The sequence below is a fragment of the Nanorana parkeri genome, unplaced genomic scaffold (assembly GCF_000935625.1).
Source record: "Nanorana parkeri isolate BGI_ZX_2015 unplaced genomic scaffold, ASM93562v1 scaffold107, whole genome shotgun sequence".
NCBI classification, from domain to species: domain Eukaryota; kingdom Metazoa; phylum Chordata; class Amphibia; order Anura; family Dicroglossidae; genus Nanorana; species Nanorana parkeri.
Window position 1 is genome coordinate 1,534,258 of NW_017306375.1, and position 12,232 is coordinate 1,546,489.

The window sequence follows — 12,232 nt, forward strand, 5'->3', positions numbered from 1 at the left end:
CTTAGATGACGGGATCCGCCCAGCTGCGTGAGTGACAGCTGGCTCTGCCTATCTAGAGACAGAGCCAGCTGTACCTCGCCCGTCCGTTCCGCCAGTCAGCGCTGGCAGATCGGAGCGGGGAGAGGGGAATCCAGCCCCTCCCCCTGTCACGGCAGAGAGCCGTGACAGGATCGAGAGGCGAGTGAACCCGGTAAATATGGCGAGCTAATAAATATGATAAACTGTATTATGTATAATATATATGGTTAACTAGGCAAAGGGCAGGGCTGATGAAAACAAGATGTTGATATTGACAATTATGAATCAGATAAATAGTTTGAGGATGAAATCTAGTTGGTTTGCTATGAACAATCGCCCCATTTTCCTCCACTGTTCATTGCTTAAATTGTCTTAAATTAGCAATTATATATTCTACTATTAAACATACATGACTATTTCTTTGCGGGTTTGTTCCAACATCATATACTCCGTCCATGCTTTCTCACTTTCGTATGTCTTAGACTGATCCACTATTTTCTGGAACATAGCCCTTTTCCTGTATGAAAGTATTAAATGCATCAGTTTAAATCAATATATGACAAGAACATGTTAGTATTTACTATATGCATATTTAATTCCATGGGTTGGTAATGTTTGGATCATTAGGGTGTTGTTCCACTTATGTGTATCCTTGCCTTATGCTTTCAGAGCTTGCAGAACTAGAACTGTGGTAGCTATGGGAAATAGTAGTGCCTGGATGCTAGTCTGTAGTTTTGTACCCTAATGTGACTGTTGTCAAACACAATACCATTGAAGAAAAACACCCAAATAAGGGTAATAGACAAGAAACCAAATGTGATACCTGTAATAAATTCAATTCCTGAAGGGCTTTTTAATGACAAGGCTTGGCATTCCCATTTGCCCCATTGGGGAGATTCTCCCTTACTTCCTGTTGTTACTGGGAAAGGGAGTAAGGGAAATGTCTCCAGCAGGAAAACAGACAGCAGTAAAAAACAGACATAGGTCCCTATCCTCTCTAAAGAACAGTTTTTGCCTGAAGTATCACTTTCACATCTATGCATGTCATAACTCCGATTTTAGGCTGTAAATTACAGAAAATGTAATTCCCTTAATACAATTTGAAATGCATGAGCTCTTAGTTTTATTAAAATGTGATATCTTTGAGATTCATGGAAGCAGCATTTTTTCATCTTTTGCCCAATCGGTTTATTTCAAAGGAGAAAACTTACTTGAAGTACAAAGCCAGGTCTGTGGCGATGATTGCAATATCCATCATATGGATAGCATGATCGTACTGTCTCCTGTTCAGGTTCTGGTAGATGTTTACTTGCTGTGAACAACAGAACCACATTAAATCAAAGCAGCAAATTTATTAAAAATTATCATTAAAATATCTTAATTATTGGCACGTTTCCCAGCCATTAAAAATAGAAAAAGGGCTTGTTAAAGTCGGCCTGATCTGTCTAAACCCCAATCCCAGCTTCACCTATCTCGCCCACTTTCAACAGCTGCCAACGTTCTCTGGACTTAAAGATAATCAGAAGTGAAGGGAGGTATATTGTGTTTTTCTATTCGCACCAAAGTGAACACCGATGCAGTAATTTTTATGCATTATTCTCCGTTAAGGGCTAGATTGCAGGGCAAAGATATAAAATGGTATGATTACGTGTGACTATGTTATACAGCTGGAAACTGTAGAAGTAAATCTAGTTTCAAACCTCTGTTACATTCCCTTCTTACTCACACTGACCATTGGGGATGAGCACAATATTAAAACCGCTGAAAAGACAGGGGAACACAGTAATCCAACCCTAGGTTTGTGTTCTTCAGGAGAAACACTTCAAGGCAGCAATTGAAATGATCAATCCCTCAAAGGGGTTAAATGGTATTAGATAGGCAAAAAGAAACAGGGGTGCCTCAAAGAGTATCAGTTGGTTTACATCTGTATCCACATAGACAGGTAATGCTCACCTTAGCCGAAATCATACATACATGTAACATGACAATCAGGCTTTAAGGAAATGGCACCTCCACTATAAGAAGGTTTATAATAGGAAAAAATGATGAACCAATCTATAAATATCTTCTCAGAGTATCTTCAGGTAATGATGATAGAAATGCTGTCAAATGAGGTAGCTGCTAAGTGTACCAGCTGCAACTGTAATAACACACTCAAATGGAGGGCTCCCCTGGATTTGTTGCCATGTCATAAATACACCATGCTATGCTACCATGTAATGCTGTGCTGTATTCTTTTGTATGGCAACAAATCTATATAAGCCTTTCCAATGCGAGTGCAGTATTACCTCTGCATCGGACTAAGGTGCCTTAGGCCTGGTACACTTAGAAACTAGTCTTACTTCATATGTCAGCATTACTATCATCATTTGCCTAAGATACTTTGAAAGGTTAAAGAAGAACTCAAGAAAAAACTTTTTCTTAACCCTTGCAGTTTGGCTATCCTCGCACTGCAAGGGTTAAATGCTCGTTTTTGTCTAGGTGCTAAAAAAACAAAGATATTCTTATCCAAACCTGGAAGCTGGCCAGCTGCCACAGTGCTCCCTTCAGCCTGTCTCCTCCTCTGCTGCAACATTGGACTCTTCCTTGGTGTCCTCACGTCTATGCACAAGGGTTGATTTACTAAAGGCAAATACGCTGTACAATTTGCAAGGGAATTTGCACCTACCAGGTGAAGTTTACCCTTACTTCAGTGAATGAGGGGAAGCTCTCCTGATTTCCATCACCCAATCATGTTCAAGAAAACGTTTTGCTGTTTGTTTCCTTGCACATGATTGGATATTCTTTACAAAGTATCACCACACTCACTAAGCTAAGGTAAACCTCTCATGCAAAGTGCACAATCCCTTGCAAAGTGAACAGTCTATTTGCCTTTGGTAAATTAACCCCACTGTGTATGAAATGTGATGATATACGGGACCTTAGACATGTGCAGAGGAGGGGGAGAGAGGCACTAGGGATCGGTCTAAAAACAAGGCAGCTCAGAGCATCGGGTTTTTCAAGACAAAAACAAGCAGTTAACCCTTGCAGTGCGGGGGTAGCCCTACTGCAGGGGTTAATAATTTTTCCTGGAGTTCTTCTTTAACTACAGAATGGCCCATCATCTTTTTCTATTACCAACCTTCCTATGGTGGAGGTGTCATTTCCTTAAAGTCTGTTTGCCATGCTATGCTTAGGTATGATTTCGGTCATACAATGAGGTGAACATTACCTACATTACTTATATCTGTGTGAATACATATGTAAATCCATTGATACTCTTATGAGCACCCTTGTTTCTTTTTGTATTTCTAGTACCACTAGGGATGAGTGATACGATTTGACTGAAATGTATTTTGCAGCAAAATGACAGATTTCACCTTCACCAAAAAAAGCATCCAAATTAGGCTCAAAATTCACTGTGCAAATTGTTTAGGTAAAATTTGTTTTAAAAAAACCCAAAAACATGGTTTTGTTAGAAAACAGAGCCATGTGATAACCATGTCAACATTCACGGTGAACAACAGCTTTGTTAACCAACTAAAACCCTAATCCTAACACTAACTCTAGCATTAACCTAAACCCTTTGTTGATAAACAAAGCCATGTGATCACTATGTCAGTCCTGACATGGTTAGAGTTAGGGTTAATGTTAGGGTTTGGATTAAAGCTAGGGTTCTTCTGTTCTTCAATATTCAACATCATGTTTTCAGCTTTTATGGCACAAGAACTTGCCCAGGATGGTTCAAAGGAGCTTCTCCAACCACCATAACCAATTTAAAGGCTATTGTACCTTTATAAGCCACCAAAAGCATCCTTATTTAGCCTTCCCTATTCACTCCAATACACTTTTGCCAAAATAACCTGTTTTTTTTGTCGAATTGAAAATGACCAATTATGCTTGTCCCTACTGATCACCTTACATCACCTTCCCTACCATGCCCCTCTCTGCATTCCAAGTTATTCATCGTATAAGTAACAGTTGGCTTTGCCTTAACAGAATTTAGTATGCTGTTTATTGGAGTCCCTATGTTCCCTCTGCTTTCCATATGTATCCTTCTCAGCCCCATATCGTCTAAAGCAGTGGTTCTCAACCTGTGGGTCGGGACCCAAAAGTGGGTCGCGACCCACAGTTGAGGGGGTCCTCACATGCCTTGTGCTGCTCTAGGTAAGAGGCTCCTCAGCCTCCTCCTAGCACAGCAGTGTCAGTTCTCCTAGATGGTGCTGCAGCAGCAGTGGCCAGAGAGGATCAGAGAGAGGGGAGCAGGCAGAAGTGAGGGGAGGTGAGTGCTTGATCACCACAGAGCCCACACTGGACGCCTACAGAGAGTCCCAATAGCCACCTGAGAGCCCGCATTGCCTCCCGAGAGCCCACACAGATACTAGTATTGGTGCATCCCTAAATTTTACGGTTGGGGGTCACCATAACTTGGCAAATGTTACCAAGGGGTCCCGGCCCTAGAAAGGTTGAGAACCACTGGTCTAAAGTATTCCCTTTTTCAATCAGGGTTTTTTTTTTTGTGTGTTGGTGTTGACATATTGTTAGTATACAGTACATGCTATCAGTGTATTTGCATCAGAATGTTTAGTTATACCTCATCTTTGAGCAATGTTTTGCTGAATTCCAAATGGTGTCTTTCTAGGATAGATGACCCATGGAGCTTTGCTAGGGGATGTCCTGACCTATATGGAACAAAATTATCCAAAGAAGCCACATCAGAAGCCATTAGAAAACATGGGCCTGCCATTAAACAGTCCCATACTACACACTGAAAAGTACACTTGACAAAAAAACAAACAACAGGCACAACAGCATTGCACACGGTCCATTATACAATTTGGAAGAATGTCCTGTTTGAACGATTGTTTTATACAAACAATTGAATCTCCTTATAATGAATGATGTGACAGTATTTTAGGTAACCTATACTTGGGCTGATCAAAATGAACCCTCTATACAAACAGAAATGTTTTCAAGTATTCATTATCATACAGAAATGTCTCAATATGCTGGAAAAACTTGTTGGAACGAATATAGACAGTAGGCTCCTTTTGTATGCAGAACACCAAGCTTTCATTGTAATCGCACTGCATCCATCTGTTGCCTTAAATTGGATCTCGTATGTGAGTTATTTTAGGATGGACACCTCCTATCAATCTTAATGAAATCAACCTGTGCGCAGCCAACATAAGTAGGAGTAATATTGCCAATCATAATATTGTCTTGGTTTCATTTATTCATAAAAATGAACCCTTGTAGTGGCGCTACACTCCCCCCTTCCACACACACACCCTGCTTCTTTTTCTCTGGAGGCGAAGAAATACTCACCCGATCCTCAGTTCTGCGGCAGTGACTGCTCACCCCTCTCCTCCTCCACTCCGGCTGTGGTATGTCCCTAGACCTGTATTAGACGTGATGACTGTCACAATATCTGGAAATCCGTGCCGGATTTTCGCTTTGCTCCCTGGTTCTGGGCTGTCAGCCTATGGTGTCTCACAAGGCTGCAGCCAATCTGCTCTCCTCCTCCCCTATTTAGGACTGCCGCCGTCCAATCACAACGGGGCCGCCCGAGGCTCCGACTGTAGGCCCGCAACTCCTCCCCCCAGCTGTCAGATACTTCCTCCGGCGTCTATCCACATTAACAGGACGCCGCACCATGATTGGCCGTCTATCTTGCTATCACACAGGAGCTTGTTATCTCCTGTGTGATAGCAATAAAGTTAGGTGGGGAAAAAATATTGTGGAACCTGGCCTTGGGGCGGCAGGTGGAGTAAATCCGGCCCTGCCTGTGTGCATACATCCCTTTGTGCTTCTTTATGTACTATAAAGTATATAAGGACCAAACAATTTTTTTTTTTCAATTTGGATAGAATAAAGCAAGGGTAAACTTAAACCACTATCTTATTTTACTTATATATTTATTTTTTGCTACCTGTATCTGATTAGGGAGTTTTTCCTTCACTCCTTGATATGTAGAGTCAACAGGAAGTGAGAGGATATCTTTCCAATGAGAGGGATATCCCTTTTCAGATAGTTATCATGGGAAAAAGTGTCCTCATTGAAGGATTTCCTGTCTTTTCCTGCTTTGATGGTAACTTTCTGGCAGTTTTGGATTTACCCTCGCTTTTATTGGTGACATTGGTGATCATTCAGGACAATTAAAGATAGTGAATCCCCCTAATGGGGATGCATCCAGCAATAAAAACCTGACAAGCTAAAAATTGCGTTGTTATACTTAAAATGTTCTAAGTCATGCTCAGAAGCTTCTAGACCATTGGCCCTTTCCTCCTCATAAATCTCCCGTAACATTATCCTGAGAAATGTTTTGACTGGGCCTGTGGTATCGTCTCCTTTTATTATGGGGAATAGCACATATCTGGGGCTGGGTGACAGAGGTGATAGCAATGCTCACCATAAAATCAAGTGAATGATATCTCATTGTGAAATGGCAAAACGTGAAAGCCTGAGACTTATTTACAAGCTGGTAGGTGTTGAAAAAATGCCAAATTCTACCCAAAGCTAAGTAAAGAGATTTTAGCAGAAATTCTTGCAGGGATCCCAACCTGAAATAAGTCATTCCAGGGAGGTGCCCTTCTCATTTCAGGGAGGTGCCCACTGTCCGTCCGTGACCCAAAGCCTCCCCCCCGTAGTCAGAATAATAATTAAAATGAATAGCTAGATTGCTATTGGCAATTGCACCCCCTAGGTTATTCCTTGCCCCCCCCCCAGAACGATGGATCATTAGTAAGGTCTAGTGCAGAGCTTACTAATGATCACCGCTAGATCATCAGGGAATGAAGATGTATAGTAGCAGCCCCCATGGGACTAAAAAATGTGTCCAGTGGCCCCCGACTAAATTGAGTTTGAGACATCCGCAGTTTGCGTTACATTGCTGTCAACCGCACTTTGCGTTACATTGCTGTCATCCGCACTTTGCGTTACATTGCTGTCATCCGCACTCTGCGTTACATTGCTGTCCTCCGCACTCTGCGTTACATTGCTGTCATCTGCACTTTGCATTTCATTGCTGTCATCTGCACTTTGAGTTACATTGCTGTCATCCTCACTCTGCGTAACCTCCACACCCTGCGTTACATTAATGACCTCCGCACTTTGTGTTACATTACTGACTTCCGCACTCTGCGTTACATTGCTGTCCTCCGCACTCTGCGTTACATTACTGACCTCCGCACTCTGCGCTACATTACTGACCTCCGCACTCTGCGCTACATTACTGACCTCCGCACTCTGCGCTACATTACTGACCTCCGCACTCTGCGCTACATTACTGACCTCCGCACTCTGCGCTACATTACTGACCTCCGCACTCTGCGCTACATTACTGACCTCCGCACTCTGCGCTACATTACTGACCTCCGCACTCTGCGCTACATTACTGACCTCCGCACTCTGCGCTACATTACTGACCTCCGCACTCTGCGCTACATTACTGACCTCCGCACTCTGCGCTACATTACTGACCTCCGCACTCTGCGCTACATTACTGACCTCCGCACTCTGCGCTACATTACTGACCTCCGCACTCTGCGCTACATTACTGACCTCCGCACTCTGCGCTACATTACTGACCTCCGCACTCTGCGCTACATTACTGACCTCCGCACTCTGCGCTACATTACTGACCTCCGCACTCTGCGCTACATTACTGACCTCCGCACTCTGACATACATTATCGACCAATGCACTCTGCGTTATAACTGACCTCTGTCCCAATACTAAAAACCGATACCAGCACTTAAATTTTTGAAATTGACTTTGGTGTCTTAGGTCCAGCTGGGGACCTTGCGGCAGCCTTCTGGGGAGCCACGCAATACCTACTTACAGGGCTTCTGCCACCCGCACATCTCCCCTTACTAAGACCCTCCCCACCCCTCCTGACAAGCTCTGCCCAATACATTAGGCCAGAACCCCAGAGTAGAGCAGCAGCACAGAGTATGTGGCAAATGTATATACTATTATTCTGCATTGCTCTATGTTTTGCTGGGATTTGTAGTCCCCTATAGCTAATGGTATTATTCCGCAGGGCTGTATAATGTATTGATGGGATTTGTAGTGCTCTATAGCTGGTGGTATTCTGCATTACTGTATAATGTATTGCTGGGATTTGTAGCCTCTTTACAGCTGGTGGTATTTGCATTACTATATAATGTATTGCTGAGATTTGTAGTCCTCTATAGCTGGTGGTATTATTCTGCATTACTGTATAATGTATTGCTGGGATTTGTAGTCCTTTATAGCTGGTGGTATTATTCTGCATTACTGTATAATGTATTGCTGGGATTTGTAGTCCTCTATAGCTGGTGGTATTCTGCTTTTCTGTATAATGTATTTCTGCGGTTTGTAGTCCTCTATCGCTATAGGTGATTATTTACACAGGCTGGTGTTTCCTGAAATTGAAAAGCTTTTGAGAGTTTTCCTCTCTTTCTCAAGTCTGAAGCAATACCTGAGGAAGAAAGAAAAACTATTGAAAGCTTGTCTTCTAAGTATTAGGTTAGTACAATAAAAAGGTATCATACCGCATTACTCTCGTATTTTGTAATCTTATTTATATATACTTTTTAGTTTTTTTTCAGTGGTATGATTTAGTGGTGAAAATTATTAGTGCCCTCCATTTTGACTGTGGTATCTTATGTGCCCCCCTATATATTGTTCCTAGAGTCGCCACTGCTCCCGGGTATCCAGGAGGCGCTATCTATTAGCGGGAGACTCCTGGAACATACGGGAGAGTTGAGATGTCTGTTCTTGTTTAACAGCTCAAATATTGCCCACTTTCTTGCTCCTCATCAGAAGCTGGAGTACTACCATAGTATGCCATATGGATAAACATTCTTTTCTGAGGGTATTTCATTTGACTTTTACTATAGTTTTTGACTTTGTGATAGATTCCCAGATTTTTAAAACTATATCAGATAGACTATACTCGAGATTGGGCCGACATTGCATCTAATAAATGGTGTGCAGATGAACTTACTTTATTTGGTACAGGTTATTTGTACCTCTGTGGTCAATATCATGGCAAAATGCAGCTGTCACCATTGCCATGGCCTCAAGGTCCGTATAATAACGCTTTAACTTCCCTGTCTGAAAAAAAACCAGAACATCTAGTTATCGTAGTGTACACAGACTGTGAGCACAGGAAGGTTAAGCCAGAGACAGTTGATAATGATACTGCTATTCTGTGGCTAATTGGCCCACAGTGATTTGAGAGGAAGTTCACTGCTGATGTTATGCTGACTGTCTGCTGAAACTGCAAGTTACATCCTCAGAAACAATTGTACAGGTCTAAACACATTGCATTTGACTTCTGAACACATGACATTAGAGCTGAGTCAGTAGGTGCAGTCTTTCTAACATAATTGACCCCTGCAGATTATTAAAGTGTCTTGGCTCCTATACCTGACCAATGCAGTGCTTTTCTGGAAAAGTACATCATTCTAATATCTGTATTGTTCCAGAAGTAAACCTCTCCTAGTCCTGGGCAATTCAAATATATGATAATAAGTGCATAAGCAGAGCTTACTGTCAATACAAACTGCATGTTAAAACAATTATTAGATTCAGGCCTCGTTCACACCAGACACTGTGCATTTCAGCCCGATTCTGGCTGGAATGCACTGCATCGCATTGTGGCCGGCTCACTATGTTGTGGGGCAGGAGGCTGTCCATTGAAGTGAATGGCACCGTAGCCACGCCCTCCGGCTGCAATGCGATCGGCCGCACGGGAACACAAGGCATATCAATTCCTGCGGTCCAAACAAAATGCTGCGAGCACTATCGGGCTGGAACGCACTGTGTCTGGTGTGAACGAGGCGCGAATCTACCACACCACTAGACTCCAATGCATCTGTTCAGAAGCCCTGGTAAACTATCCCCATATTTGGCAGGGTTGCTGTACAACTGAATTATACATATTAAGCCATCTATAACCTAAGGCTAACTGTTAAAACCTTGTACATATTACCAGCATACCAAGAAGTTAACCCTATATTGTTTTCTTACCATTAGGAGGGTAAACATGGTTTGTCCAACATTGAAGCCATGTCGCCAGTTGTGATAAGTAATTTTTCTGTATCCTTTACTGACTGAGAATAGAAAACGCACTAATACCTGTGAAGTAACAAATAAATAATACAAATGTTCAAAGGTTGTAAAAATTTATTACTGAAATAGTAATTAGCTTACATATAAGTGAATTTAAAATTGAATCTACGGTGCATTGAAGGATCCCTTAATAAAGTGCATTATTAATCCATCTATAGCATATACCATGTAAATAGCCCAATAACTGTTCTTTTAAAATGTTAAAAACAGTTACTACTTCCACTGACTTTAAAGTCCAACTCTGGGGAAGAGTGAGAACTTTGTTAGGTGGTTTCAAATATTTGGCTTGATTTGGGCTTGAATTTAAGAGGTATTTTAATTACATTAAATGGCAGAGTGGCCTAGGTAGGATTTTTTTATTGTGATACACATTCTCATGAGGCCAGGAGGATGGCCTGCTATGGACTCTATTTGCTGTCTAGGTTGTGGCAGTTATTCAGATAGGAATCCCTATATTCATACAAAGTTTGCTAGACATGTATAATAGTGTGTAGGGATAATTGGGAATCTTAAGTGTTAACATGTGGTCAAACCCCTCTTGCAGCTGATATGTTATATTTGTGAATTACTGTTTGGAGATACAAGCATATCATGATAGAGCTGGTAAAGCACTGCATGGCAGACTTTCCTCTGTTAAATGACCCCCAGTTGGAAGGACTTTGGATAATATGTATAAAGCAGTTAATCTGACTGTCATTGCAGGTGAATCTTCTATGTGTTTTAAATAATGGTGATTGATTTACCACCGGTAAATGTTTGGTGATAGTTGCACTTACTGATTTATATTCTGCTGAATATACTCCTACAAAGGAAAATAATTTATTTTTGCCTAATAAGCAAAAGGTGCTCACGACTGCATGAAACCCATGCCTGAGTGGGTTTCTACATCAGGGTAATGTATGTATAAAACAAGTAAATTGGGTAATGTTAGAGTATAGAGAGCAAGCTGTGCAAAATAAATATCAGATTTTAGCAGGTTAGTGTTGTAAGACTAATGAAAACAAGTCTGTGAAGCTTTCTTTGAACATTGCTAAAAATGTACTCCTAGATCGAAAACCATAATACAACCAGTGGAAGGCATTGATGCATGAGCCATATGCAAATCAGCATGGATAGCCTGAGAACCATCACCTAAACCAAAATTGACACGAACTGCCAAACTATATGGATGCCGGGCAGTCTCATGTTATTCAATTATTCAACTCAACTAGCTATAAATAAATATTTTATTTCTTGCAGGAGCAATCATAGCTTTAAACAGTTTTCATCCTCCTATGCACATTTCCAAGTCACTGTCTTATTTCTGTTGAATTAGCAGAGAAAAAGATGCCTTCTAAAAATGTCTAGCTTGTGATCTTAGGTTCTAACTATTGGCATTTTTGGTTAGTACTCTTTCCAACACATATTGGGTCAGGTTCATGATTACATTGAATTGTTTAAATCCTTGGTTCTCGACTGGTGGGTCGTGAGAGGCTCCGCAGCCTCCCCCTAGCGCAGCACTGTCAAGAAGCCATTCAAAATATGCTGCCCGGTGCCGACTGTCGGCTTCAGGTGGGCTAGGATGGGGCTATGGCCGCAAGAGAGCTCCATCCATATGTGCATTGCTTACAGCTCCCTCACGTGTCCTTTAGAGGTGCCTGGACCGGAGTAACATCACATTCTGGCTCCTGGCACCTCTACAGGGCATGCAAGGGAGCAGTACAAGTAATGCACATATGGATGAAGCTCCATCACAGCACAGCAGCCCACACTGGACCTCAGGCTGAGGATTCACTCCAGTTCTCGTAAGGTAGGGAGAGTGGATGGACCGTAAAAAAAAAAATGTTTTTAAAGTAAAAAATGTTTTTGAGTGCGAGAGCCCGTTCACATTATTACAGTGCCTTAATCACACAGTCCCGTGCAATTAACGCATTGTACTACGCAATCACACTAACCGTGCATTCTGGTGTGGGATGTGTGTTGCGTTACCATTCAATTGAATGGTACCCCAAACTCACCTCCCAGCCACAGATTGTACCCCCGCCCCGGAACGTGTGGTACCCTAATGCCGTCCGTTCCATTGCAGTGCGACTTGGGTCGCGACTTAATGACCAAGAACAAATGTGGGTTCTGA

General features: G+C 42.1%; 1 protein-coding gene across 1 annotated transcript in view; it reads right to left on the reverse strand.

The window, feature by feature from the left end:
* Positions 1 to 12,232, reverse strand: part of PDE6A (phosphodiesterase 6A) — a 67,778-nt gene that overhangs the window by 5,208 nt on the left and 50,338 nt on the right. Inside the window, exons 13-17 of the mRNA XM_018553060.1 lie at positions 10,018 to 10,125; positions 8,990 to 9,099; positions 4,592 to 4,679; positions 1,230 to 1,330; positions 428 to 535 (exon numbers count right to left, since the gene is read on the reverse strand). Coding sequence (XP_018408562.1) covers positions 428 to 535; positions 1,230 to 1,330; positions 4,592 to 4,679; positions 8,990 to 9,099; positions 10,018 to 10,125 — 515 coding nt within the window. The remainder of the gene's footprint in view (positions 1 to 427; positions 536 to 1,229; positions 1,331 to 4,591; positions 4,680 to 8,989; positions 9,100 to 10,017; positions 10,126 to 12,232) is intronic.